Here is a 17,205-nt window from a genome sequence, read left to right on the forward strand (position 1 = left end):
AATAACTAGAAACAAGCAAACGATTTGAATATATTTAACAATATAATGGTTATATATATATATATATATATATATATATATATATATATATATATAATGGTTAAATAATACATATATAGGAATTATCTGTCCTGGAAACACGTCAAATGTTAGGGTTGGCAACGGTGACCTCAACGGGACTCTTGGTTGTGGTGTGTTAGGCAAATTCCGTTCTTTAAGCAGCAGTAGAACAGCAGTGTGCAATGAGCTGTACAGACAGGGATATTGTAAAACTCACTAAATCTCTGATTTCCATAAAAATCGAATTTTAGACGTTCTGTTATTTGACGCTAGCGTGACGAACGTATCAAATGTATTGAGTATGTTGCGATGGGCAAAGTCGAAGGCAAGAATGACGTATACAACCTACTACAAAAATACGCTGGTGAAGACGAGAGGTGTTTGGAATAAAACTTTCAGTCATAGGTCCTGCAAATCCCCATTTAGAACTGTCGTGCGACGGCAGGTCATTTGATCTAGAAATTAAAATAACACTTCCCACTGGCTGTGTCCAGGATCACGGTGTAACGTGAGTTACATCACCTGACCATCCGACGTTACATTGCACAGTAGAATCACTAATAAAGGAGCAACAAGTTTTAGTAAAATGCCGATCGTAAAGCAAATAGGTGCAACATTCACCACTGATGACTAAAAATATGTAATACTGACAGATGTATCATCCTTCACTTTATTATGCTACATACGTACGCGTATGGTTGAACACACAAACACACACAAATTTTGAAGAAATGATAGGCCGCAGTTTCCTTTACCAAACGTTAAACATGTGCTAGAAGAGGTTCTGTGATGTGGGTCGCAAATCTTGGTCTTCCATGGATCTTGTACTAGCACTAATCAGGCGCGCCACTGACAGTGACTGTCTCATAGTTCATAAAGGAGTATATACATGGTATGTTAAAGACGTTGCTTTCTGCAATAGCACTGTATTCCAGGATAATAATGGACGCATGTAAACAGCTGAAGCTCCTGCGGCGTGATTTGAGGAATATTGAAATGAAGGTTTCAACCCGGAACTCAGCATAATTCAAAATTTTTGGTTTGGAGAAGGGAGAGGATACAGATGTTAATATCCACTCTACCTCATGGTACTGCGTGATACACTGCATTCGGAATGTTATTATACCCTCCTATTATTCACGTGATCTGTTTCGATAAGTTTAGACGTTTATTTCTTTCATATAAACAGTTAAAAATTTGCAATTTATCTGATTAATATTGTGTTGGATCATCTTATGCTCCATTCAGAATCCGTTGATGGCTTTAACTTACGCGCCTTTGGCGTGGGAGACCAGAGTTCTATTCCTGGCAGGTTGATGTGGTTCGGATCCCATGTTAACCGGTACTTTCATGTCTTATATACGTTAGCCACGCTGCTGGAAGTGACGTTACACTCAAAAATAATTCAACCTTTCACCCTCAGAACAAGTCTCATGTAGCGCGGAATACCATCATAGAATTCATGAATGACAAGAGGTATAATACTAAAAAGTATCATGTGCAGTACATCACCCACTTCCATTAGAGCGGATGGAAGCTATATTTTGTGTCCATTATTCGTGTGTTCAAAACGAAACACATATTCAGTTATATCAATTCGGTATATACTCTTATTTAAGAATGAGGAAACCATTGATTCGCATTTTTGATCTTTAACATTATTTTGTTTATTCATAAAATTCCAAATGTAAATATTCGATTAAGTTAGAGGGTGAAATTGCAGCTCTAAACCTCATTATTAATTAATGAAGGGATGTTTCACTGTAGTTAAAACAGACAACCCAAATGTTAAGTGACCTGATATATTGAATCAACGTACCGGGAAATGTTACCGATAAATTCTGAAGTTATTTTAAGCAGGAAATATATATACTTCAATCTTTATTAAGTTTCATAATTTGATATTTGATATTTGAATATATATTCTCTGTATTTTGGACTAAACTTATACCTGTATCACAGAAAAATTAAAATAATGATTATGAAAATGTGTTAACATTTATTTTGGGGTAATATGAGTATTAATGAGTACAAATATATAAAAAAAATAATTGGTAAAACGAAACTATCAAGGAATCAACAAATCCTCAGGAGAACCATCTATCCGCAATGTTATCTACCACAAAGTTAGGTTACCGAGAATTGAACCAGTTAACCGTCCCGAAGAGATTAACTATTTTCCACTTAGTAACCGTGCCTACTAATACAAGTAGCGGCTATCTAACACAATAGCATACACTAATCTTAAAGTCACATATTGAAACTACATTGGGAAGGTTTGACTTTCGAAATGTCAATTACACACAGATTGAAATTTCGTTTCATTCACAGGTTCTTAAGTTTACTTCTTCTACCATAACTTACAAAACTAGCAGTGGTTTTGCGTTATATTCAATATTGAAATATCGGGTAAATTTCCTGTGTCTGCCTATACCTACAAGATTTACACTAGATTTTAAAGCAGTAAATTAGGATTTAGGATTTACAATTCTGGGCTTTCGTCATCTAAGACCATTTAGCTTGTGATGAATGACAGACGACGTCCCTCGGTGAGCTCACTACCCGGGAAAAGGAAAGAAAGTAAGGAGCAAGGAAGGAAGGAAGCAACCTGCAACCTATAAGCTAGGTACCATCTCGGCATTTGCCCGGTGTGAATGAGGAAATGCCAGGGAAACCTCATTCAGGATGGCTGGCCTGAGAAAGCGATTTGCACATTTTCGACCGGGTGTCTTCACCGGGAATCGAACCCGGGACCGCTCGCACCGAAAGCGAGAGCAACAGGGACTACGCTACAAAGGACCACATAAGGAAGCAAATGCTTGGATAAAACATCACATGAATAGTCGTAACAAATAAAATAAAATGTAATGTCCAGTGGGATAAATTATCATATTTTAGAATTAACTTGTATTTGACAATGAAAACTAAATTCCAGTAGTCGCTATATATTAGTTTGGATAACATAGATCAAGCCAGTATCTAGGTCGAAATTATGCATTCAAGTGTGCGTACACGTATCTTATAGAGTTTGACAGTTTACTTACTAGATTAGTACTGTAAGACTCATTCTTGTTGGAATGAAAATTTGGTGTAACTGGATGAAAAATGTCAGGGAAAGAGTAGCCATTCACAAATGCAATTATATTGGTGAAATATTAATGTTTAACTTTATTTTGTTGGATGATGAAAGCAACACTAGAATGGTATATCATAAAATGACAGTGCTTTTATAGCATTATTTTTGCCCAAAACCCATGAACACGCAGGAGAAAACTTTCGTAAATAATAGTATTTCGGAGTGCATTTTATGCTTTCAGAATAATCATTATTGTTTTTCTTCGACAAGAAGAGATCAAGTAAGTAATGTTGGAAGGAATAAAATAGAAATTTAAATACATTGTCATAATTTATTCATTATTTTAAAATACAGTTTATACGAGATGAGGATGTTTAACCTAGATATCCGTAACCTCCGACTCCAGCGTGAAGGTTTCCACCAACTCGTCTTACAATGGCATTAAATCCATTTACGTCATCAGCACCGTAAGTAACTTGTCTTACACTACCATCGGACTCAACAAGACTGTATTGGCCTCTCACGACTCCACCATCACGAACTTCAGTCTGTTGCTTGTTGTCTCCTGTGAGGCGGTCACTCACTGCATAGCCAAACTGGTATCGTGGATAAGCCTTGAAACAAGATATGTATATCTTACTATACACTGGGAGATATAAAGTATTTTTAATTGTATATACGATATATCTTGGGAGATCCGGGTTCGATTCCCGGCGGGAGCTCATGTGGTTCGGATTCCATGTTAATCAGTAGGTCCACGTCTCATATAGCCTCGCTGCTGAAAGGGACGCTAAACTAAAATCAACAACAACAACAACAACAACAATATATCTTGTAGAAATATACATTCCGAAGTAAACATAAATGAACGCTTTCCTGTTGATGTTATTCGTTTCTAAAATATTCTTAATCATATCAGGCGAGAACTAGCAGAGAGGATTTCAAATCTGAAACAGTTTATGAAATACCTGTGACTAGATTAATATTTGTGTATAACATATCGTGAAGCTTTAAGCAAAATCGTATAAGTGTTAATGAGTGTATGCATTTATGTCAAAAATGCAAAAGCAAATAAGTACAATATACTGTACTACCCTAATATTTAATCCATGTTTTCAATACATTCACTCCTAATATATCAAATATATTTTTTATATTTCGTTTTAGCCAGAGTAAAATAATATATATATATATATATATATATATCTATCTGAGTAACGTCTCTTTCTGTACTAGCCTTGGCTGCCGCTTACACATGTTCTACTAATGTATTAAAGATAACATTTATGAAGAACATTCACACATTTACATCTCGCAGATACCTTGTAAGTGAAACACATATAACTGGCAAATTAGTTTTGTACATAATTATCAACAGGGCCATTTGAAATTAAAAATAGTGTAGTGAAGGTTTTCTGATTACTGCATTATCTATTGGTAAACTATCTATTTCTAATTCATTTAAGATATCTAGAAAGATGGCAGAAACTTGATCACAATTCAAACCCAGATTGCACTGATTGATTAATGTCTTGTAAATAATTTCATGTACAGTACAAACTACATTGAATATTATCTATTGTACTATGAAAAAACTTAAAAGGTACCAAAATGGCCAGATTCGTCAGATGTGGCTTTGAAACATGATCTAATCTAATTGGATTTGAAATTTGAAAGGTTAAAATTGTGTTGTATCGTTATTTTTAAGTAATAGTAATTTACCACACTTCCAAAAAATAAACCTATGATCATACTTACATAGTAATCCAGACCTGCTCCAATTCCACCAATAACACCAATTGCATAGGCTGAAGATGCAAGGGAAACGAGGGCGAAAACAACTTTGAAAACAAAAAAAAATCAAAATAAATGTTTAAAGTACTTGCAAAATTAATTTAAAAGAAATCATAGAATTTCAAATGGATTACACAAGTGAAGGCTAATTTGTTATTGACTTTTAAAATGCATTCATAGAAATGCATGAAATGCAACGTTTTTCTATCACCAGGGCTACGGATGCCTACGAGATAAAGATTAAGGTGGCCCTGAGACGAGACAGATTCTTAACATGTCGAGATTTACACGATAGGAGACAGAAACTGAGACATATATTTGTATTTCTTTAAAAAATGAAGACGAAACCAATCCCAGTTTCGGTCTTGTCTCGAATACTAACGAAACTTACTCAAATTACTCTTTATTCTTAACATTCGTTCCATTTTGTGCGTAAGATAGTGGAAGGATCGCATTTGGATGGTCGCAGTTACACTTGGATGGATATACACAGAAGAAAGACGATCGGGTTCCACTAATGATAACTTGGTATGTAGCTATATAGAAAACATTATTAACCTATTCAATATACGTAAGTTGGTTTTGTTACAGTTTTATAAAAGAACCACAAGCTGTGTTTTCAAAATGTTCGGAAACTTAATTTTGTAAAGTGTAATTTTGCAAGTGTAATTTTGCAAACACATAATACTTCAACTTTCCAACATTAGGTTTCCACACTGCTTTGAAATTCTGTAGCAAAACACTCGTTTAAAGATATATTGTTGTTTTACTGCAATTGTTCATATAAATATTACGAGCAGTACTTTGCAGCTTTATTCTGAAATTGAGAATAAAATGTTCTGATTTAAAGAGAGTAAGAGCGTCAATTTCTGATAGGACAGGACAAGATCACGCAAGGAGTAAAAGCATAAGATATGCTTTGTCGCAAATATGCTTTAACGAATGCAGTAATTCATGTCTTCCCTTAAATGAATGGCAATGTGTACTTTGAAGCAAAGGACATTGGGCGAGCAACATAACCAGAACATTCTTATTAAAATCTTATTTATGATACTTGGAATTTTTCGTTGTCCTGAGTTTTTAATTTGTTCCATTAGAAATAATAATTTGTAGCACTAAGTATATAGGCATAGCTACGAGATTTGTGACTACAGGTTGTCAGAAAAGTCCCCATTACTATAAATTTAAGTGTCATAGAGACAAGTATTAATAGTTGTGTTTTATTGCTATTAGTGTTTCGTGACCACAGAGAGCCGTGTCCGGTATATCTGCATACAATGGCAGTGATGATTCCCATTGTGAAGCTGTGGATGATTTGAGTGGTTGCAGTTCCATAATTGATGAGCGGTTAATGTTCTGTTTGTGAGAGCACCAATGACTGCGCACATGTAAAAAATGCCACTGGTAATGACTGCGTCTAAAGATATTTTTGCAAAGAACTTCCTTTCAAAGCAAGGTCTTGATCAGAAGAATCGTGTGATTTCTTCAGGATGTGTCAAATGCAGTCCTCTCTCCGTACGATAAACACAGCACGCTCCCCAACAGGTAAACAGCATAAAGGAGTATGTTCACGTCCACTTTCATAGTTTGTATATGTAAGTACGATTCAACTGTGTTACGAGGGCCGCTGTGGATCAATAGTAGAGCGTTCGTCTGTGATGCTAGGGGTCCCTTGTTCGATCTCAGCTTGCGCCAAGTGAGCTTTGTGGCGGAAAAACAATGTGTGCGTTGGTTTTCTCGAGATTCTTCCGGTTCCTTCCACTTTCTTCATTCCACCATTTCATTCTTTTATCATCATAACCGTCTCCTTTAGCCTAGCCGGAATAATCGTGGAAAGTAAAACTGAAAATTTTTACTTATTTTTTTCAACTATGGTATGCACGAAAGAAATAAACCAAAATTACATTGGCATCGCTCTGTGTGATACTCAAAACCAGCACTGGGATTTCTCGAATACTCTGTATAGTAGAGAAGAATATTTATATTATACATCTTTAAACTTTATATAATTGATCTCGTCATCTAGTTATTACATAAATATATTAGAAAAGTAACATATTTTTCTTTGAAATCATTTTTGTGTTCTTAGAGAGAACAGAAGTGAATCTTCCTGCACAGTAAAAAATGGTTCTGTTAAGTCAACTTAATTTTAACAGAGTACAGTGATTCCAGCTTGACTACCACTATGTGGTGTTAATTCAACACAGACCCCGCGATGTTGGCGTCTAAAACCGGAGGTCTGTTACGTTTTTAAGAAACAAGTGGTGTTGACCAGTGTTAAATTTGGATCTGTGTTACAATTTTCGGTACTGATTCGACACCATGTCAGGGTCGGTAGTTTGGGGAAAAGTGTTGTGTATTACTTTGTGGCGGTGTTGCACAAAAAGAAGAAAGTAACACATTGTGTAGTGTGTTAATTATGTTGTGTTAATACTACACCGTGTCAAATATTAATATTATTGTTATTTCAACATCATTTTCTAATTATTTCAACACACCATCTGTGTCATAATTCAATGTCAAAGCCATATAAGTAGCACCGTTTTGGTGTTAATTCACATAGACCTGTGTTAAAATTACAGATCAGATCACCAAATTAACACTGGTTTTGGTGTTAGTTCGATTCCACTTCTGTGTTACTACGACACCTATTTCGGTGTTGAAATAACTCCGTGTGCGTTGTTGATGCAACCCTTTTTCTGTGTTGGGAAAGCTTGTAGTGTGCATGCTTACGCTTACGGTAGTTCGCCATCTTTGTATACTAGCTAATTAACATGACAAAGAATTAATCATATTCAGAAATAACGAAACTAACGAACTTAAAGGAAAAAAAAACTGCAAGAGATTAATTCGTGAACACCGTCAATTTCGTCAAGAATTTCCGAACGAAGATCTTCTTGAAATGCCCTGTTAAAATGTTAGCAGGCCGAAGAAGGAAACAAATTCTAATTTTAAAATAACAATAGTAAACTACGGAAAACTTCATTTAGAAAATCTTCATAGCATTGCCTCATTTTGTTGTCCTCCCCATCAATTACTGTGATGTATTTCTTGATGGTGTGAAACTCAAACTTCAGTAACATCTTGTACAAGAATGAAAGGAAACTCTTACCTATATCCTTATAATATGATTGCTTCTTAACTGTGTTTGTACTTGTTTTCCGCCATTTTTGAATTACAGTTCCCGGTGTTGACTGGTGAGCTCTAGTGCAGTGTAGGAGTGACAAAGTAATATAGTGTTGTTTCTTGTTGTTGATATATTTCCTCAGAAACATTATGTAAAACAATTGAGAACACATCACGCGTTTTGCATGTTGCAATTTTGTGAATAAATGGATATTATTTCTACCGTGTTTCTTTGTAGCTTCAATACGTAAGTCTTTATAATTAGATGCTAAAATATATTTGGCAGTCACGCAGGAAACAACACCGAAGATTCTACACTTGTGTCAATTCAACACACAGGCTGTGTGTCATTTTAGCTACTGGTATTGGACACATAACTCCAAATGGAATGTGAGTTGTTCTAACCACCTCTTTGTGTTATATTTTAAAACAATCGAGTTAACACATAGGCATTTCGTTGAAATAACACAACGATTTTTTACAGTGTAACATTGAGTTTTGCTTAATACACTTAATCATAGGTGTAAATTTACTGTATATATGCTATCTTCTAGAACATCAAACTTTCGCTCATGTAATTACCCTATTAATATATAGCGTATTCTAATTTACATAAACGAAAGTACATATTTACGTTAAGTGCCGATGTCTTGACACAAAATTCAGTTTTTCGAAACTTTTGCTAGTTACTGGAATAATGCAACCCATACTTTACATTACTTATATGTTTATCAGTTTTGTGTAAGATGATGTAAAGAAAGAGATGAGCTACACTTTTCAGGTACGCCAATACAAATGCAGAAATCTGATTTAAAGTTTAGTGTCATTTTCTGAGCATGGTTATCGGGACGTGGACAAATAGCTTGAAATCCTATCCGAACCACACGACCATCAATAAAACTGAAATCCAAAGCGTAGTAAATATTTATGCTGTAGATAATATTATAAAAACATTATGAAGTAACAATTTCTAAAATTTAAATTATACTCACAGTAAGTGCGTTCATTTTTGTTGTTGCTCAGATGAGAATACCTGAAACTGATTTAATGAACCATTTCTGCAAGTTTTATCCAGTAGCAAAGGAAGGAAAGTTACCCTCACTTGCTATTTTAGGAAGTTGTTACGTTTTCCTATCCCAACACTTTGTAATATTTGAAATATTTTTTATACGATAATGAAAGCAATTTTGCATTTGATACAAGTTTTGAAATAATTTTAAAACGTGAAATGTTGTTAATGTAGGAAACCGTTTGATTTAAAATTTAATTACCGTACACTATGTAAAAGGACACTTAGGAACAGGGAGACCATTTGTTATATTGCTCAGGCATATTTCCTTAAAAACCTTTCTCTTGTGTTTGTGACGATTTCCTTCAAAAATTTGTATATTAAGGAAGATTATATACTTTCTTTACACTTAAGTACTTAAAAATCAAGCATTAACAACAAGGTATATACAAAACACAAAATCAATTTTCTCAAATATATTTTTAAGAGTCAATTCTGGAAATTAATTCTAATTAACTCTAAAATTATATCACATTTCTAGACAGAAGTAAAGAAACTAGAATTATATTTACTCCATCGTTTTGCTTTATTATAAATTACTTTCTTATCATTAGTATCTATCTTTTACTTATTGTAATTTATATCATATTTTTTTAGTGTTTCTTCATTTTAAGTTAGCAAATGTTCATGCTGTCACTAAATATCTTGTATAAGCATATTGAAGTATAAATTAATTATATATAACATATAAATGGCAATTTTTATCAGATATTTTGCCCTAGTTCATTCGCATTTTATTGCATACATATATTTAATTATATATTTAAGCTTACTTAACGTATCTTGTAATTTTTGTTCGTTTAAATATTAAAACATTTGCAACTATAATAATGGTATTTCAAAACATAAATAAAACACAGAAAACTATGTATCTTATGTTTTTAAATATTTTCAATACCATCAAAGTTCAATAAATGCTTACTAGTAGTATTGGATCGAATAAATACAGTTTATTCCATTTTATAAATTAGTATTTTTTGGTATTCATTGTATATTGGGAAGTCTCGAATGTAAACTTCGTTTTCTTTTTCAACCTCCCGAAATGTGATTTGCAAAAATTATGCCTCTAATGATTATTTCTTGCTTTTTGACAATATTTGTATTATGTTCAAGTGCTAAGTTTGCAAAGGAAAAGTTGAATAATGGTTATATTTTAAACAACAACGAAGTTAATATGTTAGTGAAAATAGTAATAACTTTATGCCTTTTTATCATTTACAGATGTCTTCCGCTCTGCTTTTGTGCTTCGCCTTGTTCTTCGGAACTTCTTATGGTAAGCAAAAGTCTATGTTTTTTCTTGTATGTATATAAAATTTGTTAACTGAAGTATGCTATATTCTGCCATTACATATTTTTTTATTATTTTTACAACTTTTAAATTCAATTATTGAATTTACACTTATTTATATCATGTCTATTATAACTTCAGAAATGCATCATTTAGGCCTAGTTATAGAATGATATAAAATTAATGTGGTTGATAATATTATTAAAATACATTGCAACAATCGGCAAAGTTTTACTCTAATTGAGTGATGGTATTATGATTTAAAGTAACTTTTCTTATATCTTACTATAAAGTTTAGAGCACTAGTTTCTTATAATTTCATTCTGAAATTGCACTTCTTATAATTTCATTGAATCTCGCATTTGCGATGCTGCCCTAAAATAAAGCATAAGACGTAAAATTAATCTTCGCTCATGAGAAATTAAACCACACGAAACTTACTATAGTGTTATTTTTAGTTGTGTCCATTGTGTATCTCGTTTTCAGCATGAATCTTAAATCAATAAACTACCTGTAATTAATTACTGTTGATTTTCAAATTTCTGCCTAATCTCTTATGCAGAGTGTATCTTTAATGATGGGTCAAATTTGAAGGAATGAAAGAGAATGACAAAAAAAGTGATTTAAGTTAAGAAGTTGTTATCAGAAATGAATCAGTTCTGGACTTTAGCCCGCCGAAAACGTACCAAAATAAAACAAAAATGAATAGAAATAGAGAACGAATTTTCGGAGAAAGGTTGGGTCAAAAGGAAATAGTGCATAATTTGACATGGAGATTCGATTCATGTACAAATCGATGAGGAGCAGTTGCAGCGCAAGGCAGGGCTCATGTGACAGCACTGGTTGGGATCGGAAACATTGGGTAAAATTTACCTGGATGATGGAAAAGGACAAAAATGGCAATGTAAAAGACAGATCCCTACTTTGGAAATGGAGCAACTCCGATCTATAGCCCGCCGAAACTGAGATTGACTAATACAAAAGAGTGGAACTAGAGATCGAATTGTTGGAGAAATGTAGGGTGAAAGGAAATAGTACATTATTTGACCTGGAAATTCGATTCATTTACACATCAATAAGGAACAGTGGCAGCGCAAGAGATGAATCACATACATGTAATGTATTACTACCGGAGCCTTGAAAAAAGGGCCAGGGAGAATTGGCAGTGATTCTAAACGCCATAAGAAAACAGGAGGCGAATGGCCGGCGTCACGAAAGCGGTATAAATTGTGGCAGTTGACAGGGGTGTGGCAGAGCCCGGATATCAGCGAATTTTGAAAGCGACCCTATAACGCAGGATACTTGGATCAAGAAATGCGTGCGGCATAAACGACATTGGAGTGACGTAGGAGGCCGGTTGTAATGGAGAGAATGAGATGTTTTAAATGGCGTCCCCTGGTTTCGATGCAGATACGGTATCGCCGTATTAAGTTCTGTCTCATCCTCTCGAAGATCCTTGGTTTCGTGTTACTGATATTACATGCATTGAGGATTGGTGCAAGGAAGGTTGTCTTCGTTCTCTACAATTGTGACCTAGACGAGAGATTTTACATAACCCAACAAGAAGAAATCAATTGCCATTTGATCAGGGGATCGTGCCGGCCAAGAAATAGGATCTCCCCTACCTATCCACTTATGTGGGAAGGAACAACGAAGACACTGACGACCAACTACTCCAAAGAGCACTGGAGTCGTCATTGTTTTTTCATCGATTTGTACATGAATCGTATATCCAGGTCAAATAATGCACTACTTCCTTTGACCCGACCATTTCCTGACAATTCGTTATCTCGTCCTCGCTGGTTTGTATTAGCCAACCTCAGTTTTTGCGGGCTATAGCTTGGAATACCTGCATTTCACAAATATGGATCCGTGTCTTGAATTGCTTTCTATGTCGATTACCATCTTCTCGATAAGTTTTACCCAACGTTTCTGATCCCAACCAGCGCTTTTATATGAAAGCCCCCTTGCGGCGCCACTGTTCCTCGTCGATTTGTACATGAATCAAATATCCAGGCCAAGTAATGCACTATTTCCTTTGACCTGACTTTTCTTCGACAATTCGTTATCTAGTTCTATTCAGTTTTGTTCTATTTTTTTACATTTTCGAAGGGCTATAGCTCAGAACTAATGCATTTCCAGATAACAATTTTTTATCCTAAATTTCTTCTTTTGTCATTCTCCATCATCCCTTGAAGTCTGACCCATCATTAAAGATACATCCTGTATATCAACATTCTAATAATATATTAAGAACGAGCAGAATTGAACTACTTTACTATAAATATAATAAATACCATTGAAGCCAGGTCAACGGGAAAATATTATAAATGTGTTTAAATATCATACATTTGGAAAGTTGTATTATAATACTAATAGTTATTATTGTTGATAAATATTTTAGTTCTACAGAGGAGACAGTCTGGATTATTGAATAATGCAGTTGTAATCATTTTTTAAAATTTACCCAATCACAGTTACCAATAAGTAAATGATTAAGAAGTCATTAATATATAGAACAGAGTTTCTTAACAAAATAATAATAATAATAATAATAATAATAATAATAATAATAATAATAATAATAATAATAATAATAATAATAATAATAATAATGAATTTTCTGCGTTTAGCCGTTCTTAGTACTGGAGTCAGCAGCCAGAATAATAACCGTATTTCCATTGCGACAATTCCCGTAGTCGGTGCTTATGGTGGTTATGGACTTGGCGCTGGATACGGTCTTGGTGTTGGACTTGGCGCTGGATACGGTCTTGGTGGATATGGACTTGCACCCTATGGACTTGGTGGATATGGGCTCGCACGTGGTGGATACGGAGCCTGGGGTTACCGTGGACAAGGCATTCGTGGAATCGGTTATCTTGGTTAGATATTCCATAAACCTGTGATTTGAATAATAAAACAGAAAATAAACGCAATCAGAAAGTTAATTGTACATTTTTTATTTAGTAAAATGTCAAACACAGCTTACATCGTGCTTGAATGTTTCCTGAAGACAATGTTAAGAGTATTACTTTATTTTTGTTATTTTAGTGTTCCAGGTGAAGAATGTCATGCATTTATCCAATTTAACTAAGGATCGTTTCGCTGTTCCTATCATATTGGTGAGAAGTGTAAAACAAAAATTTGTGGCAGAGCATAACGAAAATATTGGTGAGATAGGTTCTGAAATGTCTGAATGCTGAACAACGTCGACAGCGACTTTAGTGTTTTTTCCATCTATACTTCTTTTACCTAAACGTCGGAATTGAAACATCGAGCTGGGTCGGATCTAATATAAGTCTGCAAAAATAAAACAATGTTGAGCTGTTTCAGTATAGTTAACTAATTCGTATGCGTACGGGTGCGCTGAATCCAGGAATGACAATCGTTTTGTCCTGGGACGTCTGGGTTTCGAACAAACAAGTGGTCATTGTTGAACAAAAATATGAACACAAATATGCGATTTACAGAAACACCATTAACAGGGTAACAAAAATTAATGTACAGAAACACGCACACACGTGAAGACAAAAAACTAACACCACCCTCAGTCAGATTGCTTGTGAAATCGTCTTTTTTAAAGGTCAAACTTCGTTTGGAGCTTGTCCTTTTGTAGGTGGCTGCGAAAGATCCCTAAACAACATCCAGCAGTTGTAGTCTGCCATCATCGTAACACTCCAGTTCCCCTAATACCTCCGTTCCCTTCCTTTGATATATTGATGAAAACGCTCCCCCTGCTCTCCACTCACTCATCTTACATTGTCAGGAAAGTAGTCAAGCTGGGAGTTGAGAAAATGGACTTACAAACTCATAGAGTAACAAAACTTTTGGAATGCGTTGTAACAAGTATAATTTTGCGGGGGTACACCCCAATACTTTATTTTTACTTCCTCGTGAGGCCTCAAAGAGACTAGAGGAAATCCCAATAGGTTCAATGCGGTTATTCAGCTGCAATATGTGTTGGATGTAGGTTAGATTCAAATTTAATATCAAAAAGGGACGTTTCTGCTATAACATTTATTTTAACAAAAAAACATATATGAATTCAACAACAAGAGAAATGCTAAACGTTGATAACAATAATTATGGAAAACTCTCATATCAAATTTGTCTCAGAAACGTCTATCTTTCGATGCAGTTATATCACTACATTTTAATGAACATCGGAGAATGACAATTATATTCCAATTTTAATTTTGCAAGAATTAAATGTCCAAAAAGAGAATTTAATAATAGTTTTCTAATCTCACTCAATACGCAATACACTAGCCCATATCGCCATAAATAATAAGGCATCCCCAATCAAACTAAGCATTCAAGTTAACTATGTCAAAAGAAAGAAAGAAAAAAATGAAAAAAAATACAAGAAAAATAACATGAAAAAGAATGATTAAAGATTACTCATTATCCTATGCTAATATGGACTATTACAATAATAACTTACGATACCACGAAACTCCTGTTCTGGAAATCCACATCGAAAGGTATAGAATGGAACGATTATTCAATTACATATTAAGCACAATTCTACTGTTCCATTCACACGGTGTACCAGTCAGCAAATGTACCTGACTCAAGGTTGAGTACTCTCACATCGGTTCAGCAAGTTCCCAAATTTGCCACTAGATGTCACTATGTCTTTGATGCGCATAGAAAGAGTCTATCACTGCATACCTCTAACGACTAAACTGGTAACTACTTAATCCACTTTCATCCTTCAATCTAAATGCTTACAAACCTAAACTCCTCTTTTTTTTTCAATTCCGTTACATCGTGGAACATTTTTTCCCACCATTTAGTTTTACTGTGGGTCCTTTCGGTTTCCCAGAAATGTTTTGATGACCACAGTAAAAAAAACCCAGCCTCTTTTTGAGTTGGAGTCATTGAACTGATGAAGCCTTTGTCGGATATGCGTTTTCTAATATCAGGGCCAACAACAACAAAAAAAAAAAAAAAAAAAAAAAAAAAAAAAAAAAAAAAAAAAAAAAAAACGAGTACTCGCGTACTCGTAGTATTTGAGAAACAAAGTGTGTAGCCACAATTACTTACCAACGTTTTACAAATCTAAGAGGTAATCTTACTAAATTAGTTTTATGAACAGAATCATTGTTTTTGTTTTTTCTTTGTAATCTCGTACTCTCATTCATGACACATTACGATATGAGTGAGTGATCTCCATCCGGACAGATATACATGTATTTTCATGTTTCGGAGAGCACAAATACTTTTAATCTTCTATGTTCATTTTTATTTTCTTATGATGCATTTCCAATTTAGCGATCTCCAGCCACCTGTTTGACCATGTTACATTTCGATTGCGCAAAAACTTGACATTCCAAGAAGAAAGGGGATCATTTTCAGCTTCGGTGCATCCAGAAGCGTAAAAGTCAACTAAACTTGTTTCCTGTCCGTACATAATGTCCAATATTTCTTTTAATTTCACCAATATGGGTAAGTGTACAAATAGAAATTCAAGAGCAACACAGTTAAATTAACCTTAAAAATTTTCCTTGAAACGTACTCAAGGAACCTTTTTGGGCACTTGATTCAATTTCCTAAAACTAATCTAAAATTAGTACGCATTAGAGAAACGTTTACCTTTTTCTTCTGAGATATGTGCTACTGAGTACGTACGGTTTATTTGGCACTTTCTATTTTCAGCATCAAATTCTACATTCGAAGCAAATACCATTTCTCGAAACTCTCATGCTAATACTAATTCAAGTTGGGTACACGCATGACAAATTTTATTATTAAGTTAAATGTCATTAGAAAACTGTGGTTATTTTCAACCGGGTCTATCTGCAATGTCATTGTTGATTAATAAACATTTTATATTAATGTAATGTTGATATGCCAATTTCAAGTGAGTTAAATACAACATGTGTACACAGAGTGAATCACTTATCTTATTACTTTTTTTGTAACTTTGAGACAATTTCATAGTTTCGAAACATTGGAATTTCGTGCTCTTCATTTGTCGACTAAAAACATTGTTTTATATGTATTGTAGTACAATATATTAACAGAGTTGCCAACTTAATATGAATTTATCGTTTTCAAACTGTAATACGAAAGATAATCACACGTTTCAATTCTACATATTAAGTAGACATTTACAACAACACACTCGTGTAGTGTTGCGAACTAAGAACTCTACAGTATCACAAATATTGAGAGTGAATAAAAATTTGTGGGGCTTCTGTATTAGTAATAACATAAGGGAGACGGACGGAGAAGTGCTTTTCAAAGATCATCTGTCCCGAATACTACGGTCATCATATGACGTACTTCGAACAAAGTGGGACAAAGGTAAATGAAATGGACAATTTGACTTTGTTCAAAGAACTTAATTACAAAAACTGTTCAGATAAGTATATCAACTTACGTATATGACTTAGAAGAGACAAAACTCATAATGCCGTTGACAGCAATTTGATATCTTTAAGAGCCTTCATCCGGGCGAAATTAAAATACGGCTAATTTTACAGTAATTATGTGATATCTTCAAATAGATAAAAGATAATTGAAATATGGAACAAGAGCACCCTAGACAATATTATTTTGCGTGAGGTACCGTTATCAAAATTCACCTAGTGGCTTTCCGTTTTCAGCTGTTTAAAAACGCGAAAATAAATGCCGATTTTCAAAATGGCTCGAAACCGAAAGCAGATAAGTGTGTCATGATAACGGTTTCTCATGTAAAAAAATATTGTCTAGGGCGCTCTTTTTCCACATTTCGATTATCTTTTATCTATTTGAAGATATCACATAATTACTGTAAAATTAGCG

General features: G+C 34.2%; 1 protein-coding gene across 1 annotated transcript in view; it reads right to left on the minus strand.

Moving 5' to 3' along the window:
* The window catches only part of LOC145685567 (uncharacterized), a 29,483-nt gene extending 14,518 nt beyond the window's left edge, over nucleotides 1-14,965 (minus strand). Inside the window, exons 1-2 of the mRNA XM_081757959.1 lie at nucleotides 14,858-14,965; nucleotides 4,895-4,977 (exon numbers count right to left, since the gene is read on the minus strand). Of these exons, the coding sequence (XP_081614085.1) occupies nucleotides 4,895-4,977; nucleotides 14,858-14,891 (117 nt within the window). The 5' untranslated portion in view covers nucleotides 14,892-14,965. The remainder of the gene's footprint in view (nucleotides 1-4,894; nucleotides 4,978-14,857) is intronic.
* Between the last annotated feature and the right edge of the window lie 2,240 nt (nucleotides 14,966-17,205).

The sequence above is a fragment of the Thermobia domestica genome, chromosome 5 (assembly GCF_964235325.1).
Source record: "Thermobia domestica chromosome 5, izTheDome1.hap1.1, whole genome shotgun sequence".
Classification (NCBI taxonomy): domain Eukaryota; kingdom Metazoa; phylum Arthropoda; class Insecta; order Zygentoma; family Lepismatidae; genus Thermobia; species Thermobia domestica.